The sequence below is a fragment of the Leptidea sinapis genome, chromosome 42 (assembly GCF_905404315.1).
Source record: "Leptidea sinapis chromosome 42, ilLepSina1.1, whole genome shotgun sequence".
Taxonomy (NCBI): domain Eukaryota; kingdom Metazoa; phylum Arthropoda; class Insecta; order Lepidoptera; family Pieridae; genus Leptidea; species Leptidea sinapis.
The window spans coordinates 3,402,163-3,427,667 of NC_066306.1; the positions used below are offsets into that span (position 1 = coordinate 3,402,163).

General features: G+C 36.4%; 1 protein-coding gene across 2 annotated transcripts in view; it reads right to left on the reverse strand.

Moving 5' to 3' along the window:
* LOC126976798 (adenylyl cyclase-associated protein 2) overlaps positions 1-25,505 on the reverse strand; it is a 72,435-nt gene that overhangs the window by 27,411 nt on the left and 19,519 nt on the right. For both annotated transcript variants that reach the window (XM_050825401.1, XM_050825400.1), the window contains exons 2-4: positions 12,553-12,779; positions 9,058-9,143; positions 7,022-7,404 (exon numbers count right to left, since the gene is read on the reverse strand). In XM_050825401.1, coding sequence (XP_050681358.1) covers positions 7,022-7,404; positions 9,058-9,143; positions 12,553-12,585 — 502 coding nt within the window. In that variant the 5' untranslated portion in view covers positions 12,586-12,779. The remainder of the gene's footprint in view (positions 1-7,021; positions 7,405-9,057; positions 9,144-12,552; positions 12,780-25,505) is intronic.

Sequence of the window (25,505 nt, forward strand, 5' to 3'; positions counted from 1 at the left end):
GTCACTCGGTCAGTGGAATATAAAGTACAGAATGACAGAACAGAAACTATTGAGAAGTCGAACGCATTACATACAATACCATATGAAATTAAACATCTTTAAACGAGCAATTCTTATATATATACATATATTTAATGAGAAACAGATACAATAACATTAGAACATAAAGGTAAATTTCGTCACTATATACAAGACTGTAATAGCTCTGATAGGACATTGGGTGATCCGGAAGCAGAAGACCTCGATTACCAGATGTCTTTTTTTTGTTCAAGTTTTGTTTCTTAAAAAATCCGAGCAAGGCCCGGTCGTCCGGATATTGAAATAAATAAGCCATAACCCCAACAGCTCTATCTAACCTTGGAAAACAAACATTGTTTAGGAACACAAGACACGTAGACGAACTAGACGAAAGAACAATTATGTTGTTAACGTAATGAAGTTATAAAGAGATATTAAAATCTAAGCTTTCAAAACTATAGGAAATAGTGGTATAAAAGTAACTTGGAAGTGAAAGAGTAAAGGGCAAATCAAAAGCTCGTTGGATTGACGACATATTAAAAATAGATGGTAACAGCAAACTTCAGAAAAATGCGCCTTGACATGTTAACCTAGTTAAGACAATTAATTAAACATAATGAATAAATGAATGAATATTTTATATAGTCACTCAATATTAATAAGTATTATAAGCATCCTCCTATAAATAATAACTTCCTCACAAAAAAATCGTTAGTATGTAGAAGCCATTAAATGGGACACAAAGGTTTGTATAATATGTATAATACTAACAGTTCCCGCCGCAATTTTAAAAGGAAATAAATCAATGAAGTAACGTTGGAGTTCGAAAAATAAACCATCTAGGATAAATTTCGCATCGAATGGTGGTAGTTTCATGATGATACGATTAGTGGTTTAGGCGTGATTGAGATTTAAAGACAATTAAACAATATAGAAAATGTTGGGGAAAAAGTCTTTTCGCATATACCTAGTATATATAACTTGTAATGAAATTTCTTTGGCTGTACTATTTGTACCTCGCTGGTTTTGATGACATAAAAAAGGTTACATTACAGGATTTTTTTTTAAATAATAAAAAGTAAATTGTTGTGTCCCGCTGTTCTTCACTTGTTTTTATTTGTGTCAAAATGAAAGAATCTGATGAAGGAAGTCGATACATTTTAAAATATTATTAAAAAAAAAGGAAAAGTTCAGAGTAGCACAAAGTTGGTTTAAGTGCATTCAATCCGGGAGTTTTACTGTCACAGATGCATCTCGCTTTGGTGGCCCTGTTACGGTTAAAATAGACGCCATTTTTGAAAAAACTGGAGCAAGGTCGGCATATAAGTAGTTACTTGAAGAACTGGGAAATGACTCTATGATTAACGCGAACATTAAAATAAAATACTTTTTAAAGGAATAAAACGCGTGTAATTGTAACTGTTTTATCATTCGATTTCGCGTAAAAAGTTACATTTTTATTATTATTTCTATTAACCCGACGCTTCGTGACCTTTTTAGATCACGTTTTTGCGTGCACACTGGAATAGTGCAAAATAAATTTTAAATATAGACCCACAAGCACACTGCCGGTCCGAGGCTCCAGTCTCCTTAAGGCGACACTAAATGCCAGCGACCTTGAGCAATATGAGTTCACGTCTGCCGGCCCGCCATCTATGTAACAAAGCCAATATTTTCAAAATTCTTGGGTGGAAAACAGTTAATATGCTTACAATCCTCGTTATTCACTACTAATCTGAATAAATGAACCTACACAAAAAAGTACAAGCTATAAGAATAACTTTTCTGCGAGAAGTACCAACAAAATGCGTCACGCCATGCCAAAAACTTGTTTAACTTCAAAGAAAAGTGGTAGTTCAAAAAGGCTCGGCAGTGTTAACTATAACCAACAGCAAGCATTAGCAACCTACAAAAAAGACTTAAGGATATGTGTAACAGGATTAAGTAGTGTTCATAGCTCCAAATGCTATACTTTCACCACAAAACTTGTCTAAAAACACCATGTTTGCGTGTTTTCTGCTTACTCTTCGCCTTAAGAGACGCCCCGCGACTGTTGTTGGCCCACATCCTCTCGCTGTTAAAGCCTTTAGGGCTGACAGCGCAGAGGAGGTTTTTAGTCGGTAGGGGGTCGAGGGGGACACCCGAGTCCGACACATGGGGCCCGTTTCGGGGTCTAAAAACTTAAATGCAATTTTCTCCTCTCCAAAATAAAATACATTTTAAATAGAGTTTAATTTCGAGCATCGAGCAACCAACATTCATGTTAGTGCATATCCAACGTTTCAGCCCCAGAATGTTTTAATTTAATTCAAAATTGAAATAAAACGATGTAATTAATGTTTATAATCTACGGTTAGTCCGTCCGCCATTGTTAAAAGCGGGGCCGAAACTTGCACTTCGCTTCACATTAAAGAGTTGTGTAAACAATTAACTACAAATACTCAAAATTACCAACAGCTCGACAAACAGAAATACAGCTAGATCTAAAATATTAAAAACTACTTGGAGAGTTTCTTGCGCCGCTTCTTCCTTTGCGCCATTTGTTTAAGAAGCGGTAGTAGTCTAGTACATATATTAGAAATGACATCAAAAAGAATTCTAAAAAAATCAATTTTGAGAAAATAAATGCCTTTTTATGCCTTTTAAATCCTCGCCAGCAATATTAAAGATTTTCAATATTTAAATCACAATGTCTTGCAACTGTAATTACGTCTCTATTCACGGACAAATTAGACGCGTCGTTTATCAAAAGAAAACTTTAACGTTTGAAGTCTCGTCTTAATTACGTTAAATAAGATACAGTTAGTCAGAAATCAGGAGAGGTGAAAGCAATTATTAATATAAAATTGCTAACAATGTCGAGTAATATCTAAGTTTTTTTATGTTTTTGTATATTTTATATTGTAAGATGTCACTTGCGATGACAGCGAAATCTGTTGACATAAATCTATAATAAGCCGAATGTTCTCAATGTAAGTAGTGACACCACTGACCTATATAAATACCACTGGACAGGCAGTTCCACATTTTGACAGCAAATTTTTTGTCCCTTTTTAAAGCGCCACTCGCGAGCGTCCGGAGAACTAATTTTGACGTATGACAAATGGCTGTGAAGGAACGAACAATACTCTGAAGTATTTTTGCATTTTGAATTAATTTCGGTTGTTTTCCGTGTTATTTATACTTCAGTAATCGACGTAAAAAAGTACACATTTTTTTTTGTAAATAGTTTTCCTATTAATTTGTTTAGCTGCGGTTGTCATCACTAGTTTTAGTACCGCAGACTCTCGCTACATGGCCATCAGCGCCAAAATGGCGAATATCAAACAGGCACAAAAGCACTTTGACAGCCGCCAGTCCAGTGGTAAATAGTAGAGGTGAGTCTCACAATGATTCATCCCCAACTGTTTTATGACTGTTTGCAGTTTCTAAGACTCTAAAGACGAGGTCGTTGGTATTTTGCTAGGGGACAGTTTGTCTGCTGCTGACAAGCATACCAAGTGGAGCTAAATATGAAAGGAGTGCATCACTGTGCACGTCTATGTATTAAGCGAAGCCTAAGCGAGTATTATTTTGTGTTTTTTTTTAACCGACTTCTAAAAAGGAGAAGGTTCTCAATTCGTCGGTATGTTTTTTTGCTTGTATCTTCGGGACTGGTCACATTGGAGGTAGTGGAAGCTGTAGTTGTGACTGACCGTGTGCTGCGCTAATTTACAGATAGGGAAGAGCACCCCTTCGGTAATTTTAATTACAACGATTGGAAAGGATGTGGAACGAGAAGAATATACGAAATGTTCTTTCAATTCATGTGGTCATGTAGTGGCTTTTACTATTCTAATGTCGCCTATTCGTATTTCGGCTATATTTTATTAACTAATCGTAAATAAATCCTAATAGATTTCCTAGAATATAATATTATAAAAAAAATAACGGGTTGCACTCCGGGAGTGCAAACTTGAACATGAACGTTGTGCATTTTGGAACATTTTGGAAAGGTTAGGGAATAATTCCGCACCCATTGCTTTATTTATCAGTATAAAAGTACTAGCCTTTTTATGGTTAAATACAATAGTCATTTATTGCGCTGTCGTACACAAAAATGACAATTTATAGTACATAAAAAAATTAAACATTTCAGAAAAATTACAATTATCTAACATTATAAAGTTTATCCCTCAGAAAAATCAACTTTTATCCATAATTTCAACGACTGTCTTTCGAATTTTCGATCAGGTCACGTGTCCTGACGCGAGTTTAAAATTTTGTACCCATTACAAGAAAAGTGCTCAACGCCGCTTACGAAGTTTTCACTACAAAAATATTTATATCTGGAGACACTACGTACGTTGAGGCCTTTAGGAACGTCGCGTCGCGAGACATTGTGAAGTCACTAGTTAAATTACATCTCTATATTATTTCTCATATATTATTTCTCAAAGATACATTTTTGTCAGAACGCCATAACTATAAGTCTTCATCCAATGTAATGGTTATTGTTTTTTATGCAACTGTTGTGTAATAAGGGGTATTAAAACACGAATGTGGATTCTCTATATACATATATATGGAAACTCGGCTTCGCCTCGTGTGATAATAGTATCACATGAGTGTTTTAATACCTAATTACATACAACAGTTGCATACAAGACTTTATCTACACCCAGAATATGAATCCTCTAAAAGATTCTGGAACAGTTAGCTTACTGCTAACATTAAAAGTTAAAACACCAGTCCTAGTAGTAACCTAATATCATTCATTACCGATTATATACAAATAAACAATTATTTATTTTAGTAGTTATTTACATTTTGTATAGTGCAATAATTAAAATTCACTCGAATATAATGTTCTTTTGCGGCGTTTAAAATGAATCGCTCAAAAATATCGAAGAAAAATGGCGGGGATTTGAATAACCTACTTTTTTTTAAGGCGCGCGATGTTCTGGGAGTTTGGAGCGCGCGTAAACGAAAATGTTCTTTTTTTGCAATTCATACAGGTACCACGCATCGAGCAATAAGAATGTGGCTGTATGTTGAAACTCTTTGCGCATGAAGGTATAAAAAAAACATAGGAGTGTTGTTATGAAATTCAGTACAACATTACAACACTCTTTTGGGTGATGTTTTAATGTTGGCAATAAGCTAACCGTTTCAGAATCTTTAATAGAGGATTTAAAGCATGGGTGTAGATAAAAATACTAGTCTTTCACTCACACGCAAGTCTTTACCGAAACAATGCATCGAACGCGCGGCCTCTTTAATCCTAATTAAGAAATCACTCATTCCTTTTGACAATCATGCCGACCACATAAAATATATTTTTTCTGTCAGTGAAAAGCTGTCTTTAAATCCCTGGTACGAGGGACAAAAGTGACCGATTCTCTCCCGGTAAGGCGACTTTTGTACCACGTACCAGGGACTAAAAGCGAGCTTTTCATTCAGGTGGGAAAAAATCGTATACGCACCACGTTAGATAAGTAGGACATATTCCGCGGGTGAGAATGACCTCTTTTTTTTATTTTATGGAAAAGGAGGACAAACGAGCGTACGGGTCACCTGTTGTTAAGTGATCACCGCCGCCCACAATATCTTGCAACACCAAAGGAATCACAGGAGCGTTGCCGGCCTTTAAAGTGTACTCACTTTTTTTGAAGGTACCCATGTCTATCGTCCCGGAAACACCGCACAAGGAAGTTCATTCCACAGCTTTGTAGTACGTGGAAGAAAGCTCCTTGAAAACTCACTGTGGAGGACCGCCACACATCCAGATGGTGGGGATGGTATCCTAACTTGTGTCGTGTGTTTTTTTATCCCTAGGTGCGTAATATACTATTAGGTTATAATCGGCAACATCCTGTAGAGGTACCTAACACATCATTAGTATCATTACTCTGTATTTAGATCCGTTGAGTTGTAAGCTGATAAGTGTCTCCAAACTGAGCACACCGGAGATACGTGAAGGACTCTCGTTTGGGAGGCCTTGACCCAATTACACTGACTGAGGCAAGCTAGATGGAGCTGCATTATCAATCTATTTCCTATGCTCTACGCTTTAACCAAAAGTATATTTTATCTCAAACTATTTTAGATGTACAGCGGTAAATTATTAATTTTTATCAAACCGATTCTGCATTTGACGCGGCAGTTTTAGGCTATATGTCGGTCTCTTTATAACATTGAATCGAGACGATTTCGGGTCTCCACACAAGAAGGAACTCGTCTTAGCGTCGGCGATAGTAGTGATAAGATAACGTGGTGTAGTGACTGTCATTTGTCAACTGTTTAAAGCGTGTTGTATGGATAGGCATAAAATAGTCACATTGTATTTTCTGGTAATTGTAGGGATATAATAACGTGTTACGTAAATTAGACGGTAGAACATTGCTATACCACAGTTCCGAAGTGTAACAAGTCGGAAATTCAGTAAGTTTGAGTGAAGCATGGACAATTTTTCCATAAACGATTAGCATCCTAATGGTGGTGGTAATCTGCACAGAAACAAGTCGATAAGAGAACGCAGTTTCATTGTTACTTCCAATATTTCTTCATAAGTCAAGATTTTTTTCGTTTCATGCAGTAACAGCTCGAGTTGTTTGGAACCTATTTTTAATTAACCCTACGGAGCTGAGGTATATCTTAATATATATAAATTACGTGTCACGTTGTTTGTCCGCGATGGACTCCTAAACTAATGCAGTTTAGTCCGACTTGAGAAATAGGATAGTTTTTATCTCGATTTGGGACCCATAATTATTTTTATAACCAATATTTGTTTCGTATGGACATATTTTCTATGAGAGAAATTTTTGACGCATGGTTTGACAGTTCTGCTGTGAAACAATTTCGTTTCAACAACAGCGAGCATATTTAAGGAAATAACTCTTGATGTTACGAAATACTATTGACAAATTCATAAAAAACAGTTTATTATGTACAGAACAACGTCTGTAGGATCAGCTAGTATACTATATATGAAGAAATTGAGTTAGTAAGCCAAACTTACCAGACCAAACCAGTCCCGTAGTATGGTACTGCTTGACGAACGCCTGCAGATCTGACAGTAGCTGAACCCAAGTGCGGCACCACTCAACGTGGGTCTTATCTTTCTCCTTCCAGTCCTTGAGCACGCGGTTCGTGTAGAACTGGCCAGCGTCGTTCATCTCCTTCACGTAGGGAGCTGGTGTGGGAGATATCGCGACCCATCCTAGTGCGGGGATACTCTCAGAAATTGCCGACAAATGGTTAAAGAATGTTGACGCCCTGTTCTTCTCTCTGAACTGTTGGATGGCTGAGATCTTGTCGCTGGTGGGTGCCAGAAGCTGCATCTCCTCCGACTGGGAGGGTTTGCTCCGGGATGCGGCCAGCTGAATATACTTATATTGGGCCCTGTTGAATAAATACTCACTTTATTATATGAGTTAAAATTAATAATGTGGCAAAAGCCAAATTTAGGAACAAACATTCTACTTTCGATTAAAACGAGTACATTATTCAACCATTTATGATTCCCTGGTATTGCAATCTATCGAGTCTGGGTAGCATTAACCATGAAGTAACTCTTAGGATCCTTTTTTCTCCCCTTTTATATATTTTTTACGTTATGATACAGCCAGTAAGCCCTTTTGTATTGCACATTTTTACGACATAGAACGAAATAAGAGTCTAGTAGAACATACAATGATAAACAATTCCTAAAAGATAAAAGATTAGAGTAATAGAGTGGCGTTGGAGCCCATTCGGAGAATCGAAGACCAGAAAAGGTGAGATTCAGTTAAGATCAAATATTTGCAGACGAATTATAGGGCAGGTTTCAAAATAATACTTTCATCCATACGAGTACAGAACTAAAATATGAGCACGCACGAGAAAGGTAATTTGTCTTTCTATAGCACCTCATTACATGATTCAGGAGACCTTTAAAATGAGACCGAAACATACAATCTGTTTAAGAAAATTTGGCCTCAGAACATACAGGCCATATATCGCCGCCTTTAATATTCGTCCATATGGTACCAAAGGCGCCATCCAAACTTTGGTTTTGAGAAAATCTATTTTGAGCACATCTCATCCTTTCCTAGTGCCTGAGGCGTGACCCGGTGTTTCCTGTATGTTGCAACCATCTCCCACTCTTTCGACCACTACCTGGTCGATTGCCCCTCTATGTTGTCCTATGTCCTATGGTATATTGTTATGGGGCAGTGCGGCCGATATTAATACTATCTTTGTGCTGCAGAAGAGGGCTATTCGCGCGATTTATAACCTAGGTCCTAAAGAATCATTAAGAGAAAAATTTAAAGAAATAAACATTTTGACTGTTGCTTCTCAATACATTTTTGATAATGTTTTGTATGTTCATAAGCACATTGAGGAATTTTCTAGAAACTGTGACATTCATAATGTTAACACCAGGAACAAACATAAACTTGTTATGCCTACTACTCGGTTGGGTCGAGTTAGTAAGTCTTTTGTTGGGCGATGTATATGCTTCTACAATATGATCCCAGAAAATGTACAAAACAAATGTGTTACGAAATTTAAAAGAATTGTTAAAAAACGTTTGTGTGGGAAAGGTTATTATAGCATAAACGATTTTCTTAATGACACCACGGACTGGGATTAAAGCGAACACCCTCAGGCTCTTTAATTATAAATGTTTATTGTACGATATTACATTGTAATCCATATTTTATATATAAAAAAAAAGCCCGCTGAGTTTCTTGCGCCCATTCTTCTCAGGTCTGAGGCAGTCTCTTTTGAATGGGTGGTAGATTTTGACGTTTAATAATTGATTATAAATCCTATTTTAAATAAAAATATTTGAATTTGAAATTTGAATTTGAATGCAAAAGATCTCCAATGGGATTTATAAGGGATTATAAGGCTACTGGATCCCTGCAGCATATTTTCGAACCGTCAACGAATTGGGGATCTTATAAAGCAATGCACCTCCGGTATTGCAGATGTCCATGGGGACTAAATGGTGCTCTAAAAACCCTCCTAATAACTTTGATAAATACCAAGGTATTCGGTAATACTTACTGGAATGCCTCGTTAACCAGGTTCGCGTGTGTGGCTACATCGCCACCGATTTGCTTCGACAGTTCAAGGTACGACCTCAGGGGACCCTGGTAAACAGAATATAATATTACCAATTTTCTTTATTGCAAATGTGGGACAGCTGTTGTATAGGTGTTGAACATATACAAAAATACATGAGCATTTAAACTCTGCTTAAATACAGTATGCATAATATTTTGTAAAATATGTTGTGTGTAGAATGCTATTAACATCAAATAAGTTAATTTTGATATAAAATATGAACTATCGGTTAACCAAATACTCCTCACCAAACTATTCGTCATTAAATATCACTAACGGCCGTTTTCAATAACCTATCTATCTTTAGCCTACTTACTTGGTAGGCAAAACTATCCTTTAAGGCTTACTTACATTTCAATAGCCTATTGACAGGTAGCTTGGACTATAACTATAATAATAATAATAATCCTTTATTCAACTAATAACATAAGGTACAAAATGTTTTTTGTGCCCTACCCTCTGCGATAGGATACCCTGAGTTGCAGAGGCTAGGTCCTTCCGAAAGGCTATCCATTATTAAACATAATTAGCAAACTCACTAAAAAGAGGTATGTGTGTGTGCGTGTATGTGTATGAGTGCGTGTGTGTGTAAGTGTGTGTGTAGGTGTGTGTGTGTGTTTGTGTGTGTTTTTTTTTTTAAGTATTTGTTAGTATGTCAAACTGTGCACAAGATTAAATAAAAGTTAGTAATTGAATATTAAGTTTTAATTTTATGGATAGATAAGATCTTGTCAATAAACGGTGACAGCAATGTATCCGTCAGTTAAACTAAGTGTAGATAGGTTATTGAAAACGGCCGTTAATAAATACTAAAAGTGGTCAGCAAAGATCAAACAATGAAACAATTTGTTCTGTATCGGATTTTATTGACACAATGCCGTAGGCATGTATTTTCGACAAGGCCGGACAATATTGAGCGAAATTGATTGTCAACATATTTCGTGTGAGTGGCGTGATATTACTTATAATAACACAGCTTATATTTTTATCAGGTCCGTTTTCTAGATATCTGGAAGACCAGGCTTTTCCTCGGTGACTATTATACACTTAATTCCATCTTTAAAGTAAAGATTCACCACAAACTTAGAACTTTGAATAGAAGGTACAAAACTGAGGTAGACAGTAAAAATGCAAGAAGCTGTGATTCCTCTGGTGTAGCAAGAGAATGTGGGCGGCGGTGATCACTTAACACCAGGTGACCCGTACACTCGTTTGTCCTCCTTTTTCGTTAAAAAAAGCTCAATGATTTACTTCAGGATTTTTAACACTAACATTATTGATAAAAAATCTAATTTGACACTACTTTAATTTCTTATGCTTCAAACTAGATCATGTAGGAATAAAACTCACATAAATTTATAGGGAATTTAATTTTCTATTCACTAAAGCAGCATTATTTGAAGAAAAAAAACAAATTCTAATAATCTTTAAACAAACAAACCTACAAAATTCACAGTATTCAGCCTTCGATTGCACAGTGCCGCACGCTCATCTATATAAAACAAAATTGCATTTTTGTTTTGCCATATGAATCCTCTTTGGGCTATATTTCACCAACCAGTCGCCGTTACCAACATTTTTTTAATGAAAATAAGGGACGAGAGGAGCAGCACGTTCAACTAATGGTAATTCCACTAGCTACGGCGCCCTTCAGATCGAAACATAGTAATGTTTACACATTACTGCTTCAGGGTAGAAATAGGAGCTGTTGTGGTACCCATAATCTAGTACCCATCCTGTGCAAAGGAACCTCCCATTGGTAAAACTAATATAAACGAAATTGCATTTTTGTTTTTCCATATGAATCCTCTTAAGCTATATTTCACCAGGACACCACGGTTGCGCAACAAGTCGCCGTTACCAACAAAATGTATACAGAGTTACTCACTTGGTGTCAGTCTGGTTGCGCAACCAACTTGGTGGCGCGACCAGCTCGGACGCGTCTATATTTCACAGTAGTGTCCCGGTGAAATTACGTAAATACTACAATTTGTCATTTGGTACTAGTAACAGGACCGATAAGAATTTTCCACCCTGCACAGTTAATTATATTAGAAATAACAGTTTCATTGGCGGGTAATTTTATGTTATAGTGCCTGCAGAGGGATAATAAATGTTTCAGTAATAAAAGAGACATTCGAAATGGCCGGAACAATACGGTTATAGTCTAATAAAAGCGTCATGGCCCATTTATTTAATATAGAAGTGGAATACAATAGACTATGATAGAATTAAAAGAATATAGACAGATCTTATCAGCCTTAAAACTTCAATTTAACTTTAGCTTTTTTTTAACGTACAATTTACGTGCAATTTTAAAATCTCTCAAAAAAAAGTTTCCTGTCGCCCTTTCTTGTTTCCCTTGGGAAGCTATATTGAAGCCACTGACACATTGAGATTTGAGAAATCTCAACGAACATGGACAAGACGAAGATCATGTCTAATGTCCATTTCGCATATACTTCCGTAATAATTGGAAACTGTACTCTCAAAATTGTTGACGGGTTCGTCTACCTTGGACAAACAATGCAGTAAGGCCGGTTCGATTTTGCGAAAGCGGTCACTCGTCGAGTCTAACTCGGATAGGCAGCGTTCGAGAAGCTCCATAAAATCTCGTTGTTCCAAATACCATAGTGTCTGAACACAAAGGTTTTCAACCAGTGTGTGTTGCCAGTGATGACTTACGGTACGCAGACGTGGTCGCCAACTATGGGCCTGATGAGAAAGCTCATGGTCGCTCAGAAGGCAATGGAGAGGGCTTTGATCGGAGTATCCCTGCGAGATTGAATCAGAAATGAGGAGATCCGATCGACAGCCCAAAAGATTGCGAAACTGACGTGGCAGTGGGCAGGGCACATAGTTCGACGGACAGATGGTCGTTGGGACAGTAAAGTCCTCGATTGGCGACCACGTACAGGAAGAGGTTAGTCTTGGTAGGTCTCTCACAAGGTGTACCGACGATCTGGTCAAATTCGCCGGATTACGTAGGTTGAGAGTAGCGCAAGACCCGAGCGTCGTGGAGATCTTTGGGCCTTTGAGCCTTTGTCAAGCAGGGGACGTCCTCCAGCTGATGATGATGATTAATTGCTACTTTATACGTCATTAATGACCAAGGAGCTTACTTCATCGTAGGTAATGCTGACAGTCGAAACATTTATTTTGCTGTTTGTAATATTTAACGACCGCTAACCAGAAGAAGGCTATAATTGACTAAACCATTGCTGCACCGCGGCTTTATGGTTTCTATACATTAAATCTGCATGGTTCCGCTGTTAATCGGTGACGGTGCGGCTAATCAAATCTTAATATGTTTTATTATATTTTGGTATTTAAAAAAAGACATCTTTGGGTCATTTCAGAGTCCCATTCATGTCATTTTGAAGCTGTGCTTGTTGTCAATGTGTATTTTTGGATTTGTATTGTAGTTGTATTCACCTGCAAAATGTCCTGGTAACCGTTCACGCTCATACTGTCAGTTGGAATTAAGAGTTCTAGAACTGGTTGCGCTGCTGCTTCAGGAGGCTGTGCAGACGAGAACTGCGGGGTCTCTTGGAGGATTGGGAGACGCTCCAGCCGTGACGTCACGCGCTCCAGTCGGTCGATCAGAGCCTCGAAGTCCGCCGCTGTACGTTGTGATGATAGGCCGCCGTCAAACTCTAAACCTGGTAACAATATGTGACGTTATACTGTGTTTAAAATTCAAATAATTATATTTTATGACCGTTTTATAAACCATATTCCTTATCTAAAGTAATCTATACTCCCTATAATATGAACTATTTGCCAGCGATTTCGAGAAGACTCAAAAAATTCATTCAAAATTGCAAGGATCAACTTACTGCTATCGTATTCTAGACTTTTCTAGTCTTTATGATCATTGGCTATGGGACCATGCAGCCGATATTGATACATTTCTGCTACGAAGACGGCTATACGCACTTTTCTAAACTTAGGCCCTTAGGGACCAAGAAAATTAAAAAAAAATACTTTTCTTTCTTGACAGTACACATTCATGATTTGTCCAGCAATTATGACAATCATATAATACTAGGAGATAAACAAACTTTTAAGGCATTTTTTTAAATGAATTGTTCAATGAAGTTTCTGTGGTCTACCACTTTAGCTTACTATGACATAAATAACTTCATGAATTGTTACTACCACAATTTGTGAATGTGACATATCCTATTTACTACTACGCGAAAAAAAGTAATGCAATTTTATCTTTACATAAAACCCGCTGTTTCTTGAGCTTGTTCTTATCAGATCTGTAGCATATCTTTTCAAATATTTAGGTAAAGGTTTAAGCCTTCTAATAAAACGTTCGAATTTAAAACTTGTCCCTCGGTCTCATTTGCATAAAAGACCGCATTCAAAATCTAAAAATATATTATTTAATTCACTTAACTTACTTAAAACCAACAACTCCGCGTCAACGTTCGAGAGCTTATAAAATAAAAGCAAGCCAAGAGCCCTCTTTAAATTTTTCAAACGAATAAATTTTCCTCATTTCATTTCGGTGAAATTTAATCTCATTTAGAGGTTTCCGAGCTGTATTTGTTGGAAAATATGTTGAAATCTTCAATACAAAAACATGACTTTAATATAAAAGGAACGTAAATACCTAACATTGTTAAACAACATTGAATGAAGCCTGTTAACCAACAGATTATTTATTGAAATAAAATAATAAAAGACGTAAACAACTTTGTCTATCTCTTTGGGATCAGACATAGCGTAGGTAGAAGCGAAGTAATGCTTCTTATTTAAGTTTCTCTACAATGATATATGATGGCCTTCAGCTTTTGGAATTTGTTCTATCACGGACTAGATTTTATTTTATGAAAAAAAGGGACGAGACGAGCAGGACGATCAGCTGATTGTAATTGATACGCATAGCCCATTACAATGCAGTGGAGCTCATGATTCTTGAGAAACCAAAAAATTCTGAGAGGCACTACAATTTCGCTCGTGGCCTTGATACATATGATTCTAAGTCTCATTTGCCCAGTAATTTCACTAGCTACGGCACCCGTCAGACCGAAACACAATAATGCTTAACCATTACTGCTTCACGGCAGAAATAGACATCCTGTGCAAATGAGCCTCCCGCTTTAAATGAGATGGAACAGTTGTTCTAAATTTAAAATTTAAATACAAAGTTGTCAACGGAGAACGGTTTGAGGAAACGCAGATTGACATGTTGCTGATGCAGTACATGTACTGTTTGCAATAATGAACCGGATGGATTCAAATAATGTCTCCGTTTTTAGATATTGTTTTTAACTAGAATACTCGACGCAAATTTAATATAATCATCAGTATTGTATGTAAAATTGTTAGTTCTAGTGACACAACGTGTGTGCCGATTCTCTAATCGAAGTGTCCTAATTTTTATTGAAGCAAGTTTCAACCAATAGAAAGAGCGTGAAAGTTACTCTTAACGTCTTATATCTCAAGGTGACGAGTGCAGTTGTAGTGCCGCTCAGAATTTTTGGGGTTTTTCAAGAATCCTGAGCGGCACTGCATTGTAATGGGCAGGGCGTATCAATTATTATCAGCTGAACGTCCTGCTCACCTCGTCCCTTATTTTCATAAAAAAAACTACTTGTTTTCTTTAAAATATTAACAAGTTTGAGCAATAGCGAAGCGAGACCGGGTTTAGCCTGCATTTTATAAATCAACACTCCGTACCGTTTGAATGTGTCGCGGAATTCTCGCATTCCTCGACGCTCGCCACAAGAACGTCATTAACCACGCCCTCGACACCATTATCACTTGTTTCCCGTTTCTCAAACAACTTTATAAGACTCCGCATATTCCTACCACCCGCAGCTGCTTCCATTGTTGCACAATCACACCTTCCACGAAACAATAATTCGCACAATATACTTGTAATGAACACCAGTTAACTGATTGAACACAATGCAATGACTAACCCGAGATAGTGCGTGATAATGACTTTGGTTGAAATATTGTAAAATGATGATAAAGCGACATACCTAAGATAATATAATATCACATGAGACAGACTGAGTTATGAATAAAAAAGTGTGTGTGTACTTATGTATGCACGCAAGAAGTAATAATTCTTTGGCCTAATGAAGCAAAAATCATAAATTGATTTATTCTTCGTGCTATTCTACGTTTTTAGAAAGAACAATTTTGTAAAAATCTTGCAAAGATGTCTTTGACAATTAATTATTAAATAATGAATACGGCTGTATGGGCTTGAAGCCTTTGCCTGTCCTAATAATGGACGAAGAAACCAAATAAAAATAACGAATGACGCAAACGTCAGAAAATTTTAAGAACCAACTTCAACCTGTTACTTTTGTGTTACAGTGATGCGCGCGCATCTTAAAATTTCACTCTCATCATTTTTTCATAACGCGCCTAAAGAAGTCACATCAAAAAAAAAATTAGTGTGGTGCGATTAAATAACGCTAAGTATGTTATACATACTTATTTAAGTTCAAAATAAAATCTAATATATAAAATTCTCATGTCGCGGTGTTTGTAGTTCAACTCCTTCGAAACGGCTTGACCGATTCTCATGAAATTTTGAGTGCATATTGAGTAGGTCTGACAGTCGGACAACATCTATTTTTCTTCCCCCTAAATGTTAAGGGTGGTCCACGCCAATTTTTTATTTTTATTTTTTTGACATTTTTTTTTGGAGTCAGCATTAAAAAATACATACAACTTCAAATTTTCACCCATCTAGGATCAACAATTACCTTTGTATCGCGATTTCAATATCGGCAATACAACGTTTGCTGGGTCAGCTAGTAATTTTATATAAATAGGATTTTAAATCACTCCGTTTTTGACATTCAACGCCAAAAACACCCTGAGGGCGGTCCATTGCCAAAAGCAATTATTATACATCGCTCAACAAAAGACTTACCAACGCTTAAAAAATTCGCGTGTTGGAAATTCACTAATGTGCCTATGAACATACATATAGTATCAAGAATATTCTCAATGTATTGGCAACGGTTAAATTTTTATTTTTAAAATTTCGTTTAAATTGTTCTCTTAATGATTCTTTATAATCTAGGTTATTAATAACGCGAATAGTTATAATTTTAACAAAACATTCAAAGCTATTCGTCAAATTAAAAAAACAGAAAGTATATTATTTGAAAAAAAAAATGTTTAATATCAAGTGACTTCAAAGAATACACTGCGAACAAGTTGAATTATTCTACTCATATTTCCAAACTAATCGGACGTTTTGAAGTTGACAAGCTAAAAAATAATTTTATCTATAGACAGTTAACAACTATTATTAATCGTTCAAAATTAATTCACTCAATGGGTCATTTTAATCAAAGGATATTGTATAAGATTACGAGTTGCCTTTTATCGCAAAGCCAAAGATAAACTCATGCGAACGATCAAATAGTTCCCCAAGGATAATTATTTATCCACAAAACTTTAAATTCGTCCCAGCAGATTAATTATACCAGAAGACACAGTTTAATTACACTTAGATTACTGAGTGACCTCTATTAAGTACCGAACAATTCAAACTAAATAGTGATTAGCTTTAGTAGAGTTAGGAGAACGATTTGGAGTTGGAGAGATCCACATTTTTTAAGTGATAACTTCTTATGGGAGGGTAAACCGCTTCGTAACGTAACGCGTTACGACGCCAGACTGTCTGGCTTCCCTTTCTCTCACGCATACGGCAGAGGTAGTCAGGCTCCTCCTGTCTCACTCTAACCAATTGTTACTTTTATTTATATATTAGTATTATATAATGATATTAATAATGTACATACACAAAATTCTAATGTACATATTTAAGAATTAGCAGGATATTTTTGAAGTGAAAATTCTTGAGCTCTGCAACTTTACAGATACTGAATGAAATTAAGCTATCGCGCTTGGCTTTGCAACTCTAGTTCGGATGAAGTCGGCCCGATACAAAAGAGAGTGCGGTCATTCAGAGCAAAACTTCCCTGAGTAATTTATATACAAATATAATTATGTTTACCTATATATTGGAAATGTTATTAGTTTATAAATATATAGCCAATATTGAACATAATAATACAAAATTATAATAATAATAATTTAGAATACAACATTTTTTCGCCCAATTTATTTTTTCCTTATTGTCATGCAGTTATGTCTCAAATGTGCCATGTGATACGAATATATATAACATAGGTCCTATGTTATCCGATTGCCACCTAGGGTTACCACCCGTACTCTCAATAAGAGTATTGTACTCCATATCATGTATGCGTACTCTATAATCAATAACACTAAAAGAGTATGCTAAAAGACTCTTTTTTACACAATGTTTACTATACTAGTTCCAGTCATATAATATTATGCAGACCCATTTAATTTTTATATTAATATAATATTTAAAAATATAAAAATAAATGATACTCTTTTGGAAGTTTTTTTTAAAGTACTCTTTATTTACCTCCTTTGAAATCAGATGTACTCTATTTTTTTGGCAACCCTAAGTCCACCAACTCTTAAGTGGAATGTCTCATATACATGTCATGTAACCGGTTGTAACACCAAGTAGCCGATAGGAAGATCGAAACAGAGCTATTCTTCTAAAACACCAGAGCGAATCTAAGAGCAATATTTTGGACAGTGTCAATGACTCTACAACGACCATTAAATATAAATATTAGTCTCATACTCGGCGCTGCCAACCGGAAACCATTATCATGACTTGTATGTCAATATAAATATTAACTCCCTGACTGTGTCTTCCTATAAAATACTCAGTTATCTTAATATATATAAATTACGTGACACGTTGATTGTTCGCGATGGACTCCTAAATTAATGATTTGATTTTAATGGGGATTACTTCATGCAGTGCAGTTTGGTCCAACTTGAGTTTTTATTTCGATTTGGGACGCATGAATATTTTTATTTTCAATATTTGTTATGTATGGACATATTTTCTATGAGAGAATTTAGTGACGCACGGTTTTACAGTTCCGCTGTGAAACGATATCGTTATAACAACAGGGAGCATTTTTTACGAAAAAAATCTCGGTGGTTTGAAATATTATTGGCAAATTCCTATAAAACAGTATTTTTTTATTATCTACAGAACAACGTCTGTCGGGGCAGCTAGTATATATATAACTCGTTGGAGTGAAATTAATTTAATCCCATTAAATATGAATAATACTACAGTCAGGGAAAATAGCATACTTATTTATGTATCGAGGTCACACCATAGAGTTAAATTAATGTTCATTACATTCGTGCAGGTGCCTCCATATATTATATACCAGTAGTTTTCCGTTGCATTCCAACTAAAGGTTTTATCTCAATAAAATGTTTAAGTAACAGATAGAGTTGTCATACTGAAACATGCAGGGCAAGCCTGTCAGCCAATAACGGCCGTTTTCGATAACGTATCTCTAGTTACGGATATATTGCTATCACCGTTTACGGCCGTTCCCAATATACTATCTACAGATAGAGATAATTTACTACTTTCTACTGTCATTAATTAGCTGTCAATAATCTGAAGCTGTCCCAATATACCCGATAAGTCATTCTGATGGCCTTATATTGGGACGTGTGAATTGCAATTTCCATACAAAATTCCGCTGGTAAGCTATACGATAAGGTGAGTTAGCATCGATAAGTTTATTGGGACAGAAAATTTAACGATAGTTACGACTTTTATCTCAAGTACGAGATAGACTGAATATTGGGAACGGCCGTTAATGACAAGATCTTATCTATCCATAGTTATGTCCAATATAGTTATATTAGTCATAGTCCAATGCTATCAGTCGATAGATTATTGAAATGTAAGCGTTAAAGGATAGATAGGTTATTGAAAACATGACATCCAAATTTTACACGGACGCACGCCAAGAAAGGGAAGTACTAAAATTATATAATTATAAAAGGATTAAAATGCAAGTAGGAACTGTGATATATGAAAAATAATACTACAATAAACATAGTGTTTTTCTCAATTGAAAGCGGTTAGCTAGGGCTTCCAATACCGAGATCTCGGTATTGCGGGATCCCGCACCATTTTTCAATCCTGCGAGATGCGGGATTACGGGCGTGGGATCCGCGGGATTTGCGGGACTGAAAAAAAGCGTGCATGCGATGCAAAATAGGATAATCTGCGTGAATTATTATCCTTAATAAATCAAGTTATTAACTGTTTCGTATTTTCGTGATATTTATTGATACATCCTTTTAGAATAGGATAAAAATTTAAGGGTGTGTACGTGAATGAATCTTTCATTCACGTACAAACTACAAGCCGAAAACGATTTGTTTTGTTTTGCTTTTTATTCGGAAATTTGTTATTGTTTTTTTTTTTTGTGAAAATAACAGTATAATTTGATTGATCTCATTTTAATAGTAATATGTACGTAAATAACTGTGAAGTTGATAAAATCGTTGTTTTAAAATGCGCATATTTTCAATATGCGGGATCGCGCAAATACCGAGATCCCGCGGTATTGAAAATTCGTAGTCCCGCAAATGCCGAGATTGAATACAGGCCGCGGGATTGGAAGCCCTACGGTTAGCTAGGGCGATATTGGCTGGAAAATCGACTCAATAGTAAACTGTGCTATTGCGCATTCGATTGTCGTCGAAGTTCCTCCCCATCAGGGGCGTGCTTATCATATAGGCAATAAGGCAGTGCCTACCTCGTTATGAACCTAAATAAATATAGCACTAGTGTTCAAGTTAATTTACTACCAACGAAAAGCAGTCTCCAGATAGCATATATAAAGCAAGCAGCGTTTTATACAACTTATATCGTACTGTCTGACTAAAGCGCAACTACGACTATTAAGATCTACAGTGCCTACCTGGCTAGAAATCCAATGCACGCCCCTGCTCTCCATGATTATTCGACTACTACCAAACACACAATGTAAGCAATGCGCACTAACAGCGCACGAGCGCCGCGCGATATTTGGTAGTTCTAATTTAGTAGTCGGTTTAATATAGAGTAACCTAAAAGCAGCGCTACAAATTAGGAGTTAAAGTTGGGACGATAACCAGCCGTTTTTATTCGATGACAATTGGCTACTATCGATTGTTATCAACTAAACTGAACAATCGATAAATTCGATTATTTTAGCAATCACTATCAATCGCCCATCGCTGTTCATCGCCCATGTTTACCAGTGGGAGGCCCCTTTGCACCGGATGCCGGCTAGACTATGTGTACCACAACGGCGCCTATTTCTGCCGTGAAACAGTAATGTGTAAGCATTACTGTTTCGTTCTGAAGGGCGACATAGCTAGTGAAATTACTGGGCAAATGAGACTTGACATCTTATGTCTCAAGGTGACGAGAGCAGTTGTAGTGCCGCTCAGAATTTTTCAATAATCTTAAGCGGCACTGAATTGTAATGGGCAAGGCGTATCAATTACCATCAGCTGAACGTCGTGCTCGTCTCGTCCCTTATTGTCATTAAAAAAAACGTTTGCATGAGAAAGAAATTTCAATGCAGACAAAGCTTTGACTCATTATACAAAGGAATACGAATTATATTTTAATTTAAGAAATTCTTTGAAACTGATGATGTAAATAAGTACAGTTGATATGAACCATGCTTATTTATTTATTTTAGCCTCGCGTTGCACGGACAAGGTCAAAATAAAATTAGGAAACACGCCAATTTGTTTACCAAGATCTTCCAGACACATTATTTAAAACTTTAGCTAAGTTTAGTTTTATTTTCAGCAAGATTATCATCAATATGATAAACAAATGAGTAATTAAAGCTAAAAACAACCTTACATAAGATTAAACTGGGTTTTATATATTAACTAAAATTAATGAAGGACCCAGGGATACATGGCACGACTGTATTTAAAAGGTTGTATTCAAAGAGGCCAGAATTAAGGCTGGGGACCGAGCCAACGGCCTTGAGGAAACGAGCGGAGCTAGGTTATCTCTCTCGCGCAGAATCGCCATAGTTTTAATTCAGAATTTGATGCATTTTTAATTTATTACAAACATAATTCTCATTATAAAACTAACAAAACTATGTCATGTTAAATAGTATTGGTGTACAATTAATAAATTTTCGTACAATTTTTATCTAGATTGAATGATTGGCATGGCTCTAACTGTTTTTCGCGCTGTCTATAATAGAAATGTAATGAAAAAATTAATTTTCTTCTCATATTTTATATGCAATTATTTTTTGTAAAAATATAAGGTTTAGAAGAACCGTCGAGAAATGGTTTCAACTATGCGCTATTTTCGCGATTTCTTCGGATAGCGGCCTTAAGAAGGCTTTAACGAAAGTGCGCCAGGAAAGTATTCTACGATGATGGCAAATAGAAGTCATGATCTTTAACCTACTCATCTGGGAGGCAGATGGGCGTTGAATGTTAGGAATTATTATTGACCAAAAAAATTACTTGTTTAGGTGGATAGTAAAATGATCACCACCGCCCAAACTCGGGCATCGTCCATCCAGGGAATTTTTTTTAAAGTTTCATTGTACGTGGTAGAAAGTTTATTGAAAACTGCACTTTCGAGGAGCACCACACATGAGACGGAGGAGAATAATTAATTATTCTTTCGGAACCGCGTGTTTCAGCGGTACTTTTAGCCGCAGGATTGCACTGTTTCAATTAGAGCATAGTCTTTAACTTGAGGTTATGTATTCCATGCTTTTAGGTGTATAACAAAAAAAAAACATATCTTTTTCTTATGAAAATAAGGGACGAGACGAGCAGGACATTCAGCTGGTGGTAGTTGATACGCCCTACCCATTACAATGCAGTGCATCAACTGTGCAACTCAAAAATTCTGAGCAGCACTACAATTGCGCACGTCACCTTGAGACATAAGATGTTAAGTCTCATTTGCCCAGTAATTTCACTAGCTACGGCGCCCTTCAGACCGAAACACAGTAATGTTTACACATTACTGCTTCACAGCAGAAATAGGCGCCGTTGTAGTACCCATAATCTAGCCGGCTTCCTGTGCAAATGAGCCTCCTGGTAGAAAACATCTAAAAATTTCTCATCGAAAATTATTAAGTACAGCACATGGGCATAAAAAATATCTTTCATACGCAATAATTACTGTATTTATTCAGCATTAACTACAAACGTTTTAAAATATTATTAATGTGATTTAAATTTTCCTACAGTCACTGAGACCAAAACGCAAGCTTCCTATTACCCCCATTGTGTGACAAACTTTAATAATACATTTGAATATCAACTCATGAATATTTTCAGGCGAAATCGATATTTGAAACGATGGAAAACCAATACGTTCCACTTCCATACAAAACAAGAAACCACAGTCCGCAAAGCTACGACTTACTAATGAACCGCAAAATGAATATCTATTGTGAAACTTGGATTGTGCAGGAAACTCGATACCGTGAGAGGAAACCTATTATTCATTGTAGGATTCATAAGTATCAACTACCTATTTCAGGTCAAGTTCGAACGGATTTATATAAGAATTTATCACATAATATTATGGAGGAGATTCAAATTCCCATATGCTCTAGTTATAAAGCCTCTACACCTTCACATTACTAAGAACTTCTTATCCTAAAATGTACAGCGTTCTAGCTTTTCACTTAGGGCGAGTACACATTAGGCTCTCGGCGTTGCGTTAGGCGCGCGTTGGTAGCGAACACATAGCGCGCTTAGCACGGCGTTTTACGAGCGTTAGTAGAGCGTCCATACTCGGTTTCGATTTCGTCGATAAATAAGTCTGTATCGAAGTGCTCGGTCTACATTTTGGTGAATTGCATCCACTCTACACGAAAGCGTGCGTTCAAATGTACAACAAAATGGCGGTTCATGTATCTCGAAGCGCGCGGCTGACGCCCTCCCAACGCGCGTTTGAACGAAAATCTCAAAGCGCGCGTTCGAGCGTTCGACGCGCGCTTGATCAGAAACGCACGCTTGCGTGTGTACACCTAGATAAGAACTACTGGTTCTCAAAACGCGCGTTACCAAAGCGCGCGCTTCAAAACGCCTAATGTGTACTCGCTCTTAATTGTATGCTACCCCTGAAGTTCATAAAATTTGCTCTCCTTAATAATGTTGTATATTAAATTAAATTTGTAAGCACAATTGATGAACGATGCGGGACTTGAACCCGCTTCCTCTCGGGTTCCGTCCGAGCGCTCTTCCAACTGAGCCAACCGGTCGAGTGATGTACGGTTCGATAACCTTGGTATGTGTTGTTCAACTCTCAGGTTTTGGCTCACACCTACAGGATCTACTTAACAGTTGATAGCCTGCTCAACCGCAATGATTGCATATTAGGAAATTGACTTGATATGTCGCTCTATCAAATGTAAACAATGTTTAGTCAAATAAACAATTAATCCCAGAAGTGAGGGTCATCAATTTAGAAATAACAAATTATTAAAGTTGTAAATAATCTCAAATGATAAAAAGACAGACGAAAATTTGCAAAAAGCGCTAGAGTTTACCGAAATATAAAATAGGTCGTCAAGATACACAATGTATAAAATGCGATAGTATCAAAACATCTGTTGCTTCAATGGACTGCTTGAATGTCTCAGACAAACCCGTAATAGGTATCTATAAAAGGCAGTCCGGTTCACGATAGCAGGACTATGTATGTCGTACTTGACCTGCTCAATGTCCTTATAAGATACGAAAAGGCCGATACACGTTGGCTCTATCTATAGAAACTAAATTGTAAAAATTAGAAGGCGACTGCGGCAGGGGTGCTGAAACGGTCGATCGCGAGTGCTTTTTGAGTCGATCTCGAGAAAAAAATCCGGTATAATAAACATAAATCGGTAATTACGTACCATCTTATGAAATGTATGCTCCGGACATGCAGTGCTTCAACATCCAAAGTCACTACTTAGTTAAGCTTAGAACTTTAGAACGCATTTGTTTTGAAAGAACCATTAAACTCGCAATTTTGAATGATAATTATGAGTTTTTTTAATTGACATTTAAGAGCAGACCTACACTTACCTTGACTAAAAAAATGCATATTTTGAGCAAAACGAATATCTATGTCATCGTGACACTATACCTAGACGACAATCCTTCATTACACATACTTGAAGCCTCTCAGAGCCGATCGATCGTAGTCTAAAAATTTTGAGATAGATCGCCAGCAGTTCAAGCTTGAGCACCCCTGATCTATGGTATCTGATCATACAGTAAATTTTATATGATTAATACAGAAAATAATTGAATTGTAGCACGTGAGAACTTTTTCGACAAAATATAATTTTAAGTTATTAAAACTTATGTTAGAAACTAAATATAAAGATTTATCTTGCGTGTCATTCTTGGCAGTAGGTACAAACTCTGACCTAGTTTATTTTGTTAGTCAAAAATGTAAAATCACCATTAGTGCAGTTACTTCAGTAACAAAGTTTTTCTTCGTTTTCTTTTTTCGGTACTCCAGATTTCGCTTCGCAATTCAGTCGCGACAACGTAAAAATTTCTATCCATTGGAAATAATGTTTATCTAGACCTCTTACACTGCATTTAATCCACGAACACTCTCATCTTGGATGTTGAAAAGGCGAGGCAAATAGAGAGCACTCGAGGACAAGGTTGATCGATGTAAACTGGCTCTACAGAATATCTTCAAGATACAGTGACGTCACTCGCACATGCTTGCAAAAATTTCTCACGCTGATACTAAAAATATACTTTTTTAGTATCATGATCATACTTTTTTATATCATCGCTTATAAAATGCTCGTAAAATGCCTTTATTTATATGTGTATGTGGATGATGCAGCTATTGTACACAATTACTTTTGTTTTGTATTAATTAACATTTACTTTTTTGACTTACTCGTGTAAGGCATTGACTATTTGACGTTTGAGTATGTTTGTTGCATCACTTTACATATACTTTAATTGAAGTGATTCAAAGAAGCGGCAATGAGTTTCTTGCTACTTCCTCTCATTAGCTCAACCCTTTACGAAGTAGTGGTAGATTCAATAAGAAAAAAAAAATGTTTTGACGCACAAGCGTCATTTCAGTGATCTACATGAATCAAGTGATTTGGATTTGATTTACTGACATAACGAGAGACTTTTGCAGTGTAATTTCTTTAGACGAATTTTGCAAGTGTTAGACGAAAAACTTACGGATTCTTGCTAATGTTAACTGTATACCTGTACCTATGAGTGCGACTTGTTTCACTTACCTAGCAGCGAAAGGGTTGAAAATAACTTTCTTTTATTTTGTAATTTCAGTGCAATTTAAAACTTTTACAAGTTGATAAGTAGCAAAATATTGACCTTTCCAAAGCTTCGATATCTAAGCTATTTGATAGTCTGGCCATTTTTAGAGAAAAAAAAATATTTATTTCGATTATTCGCTAAGTTTTATTTTGATTAGCGTCTGGATATTC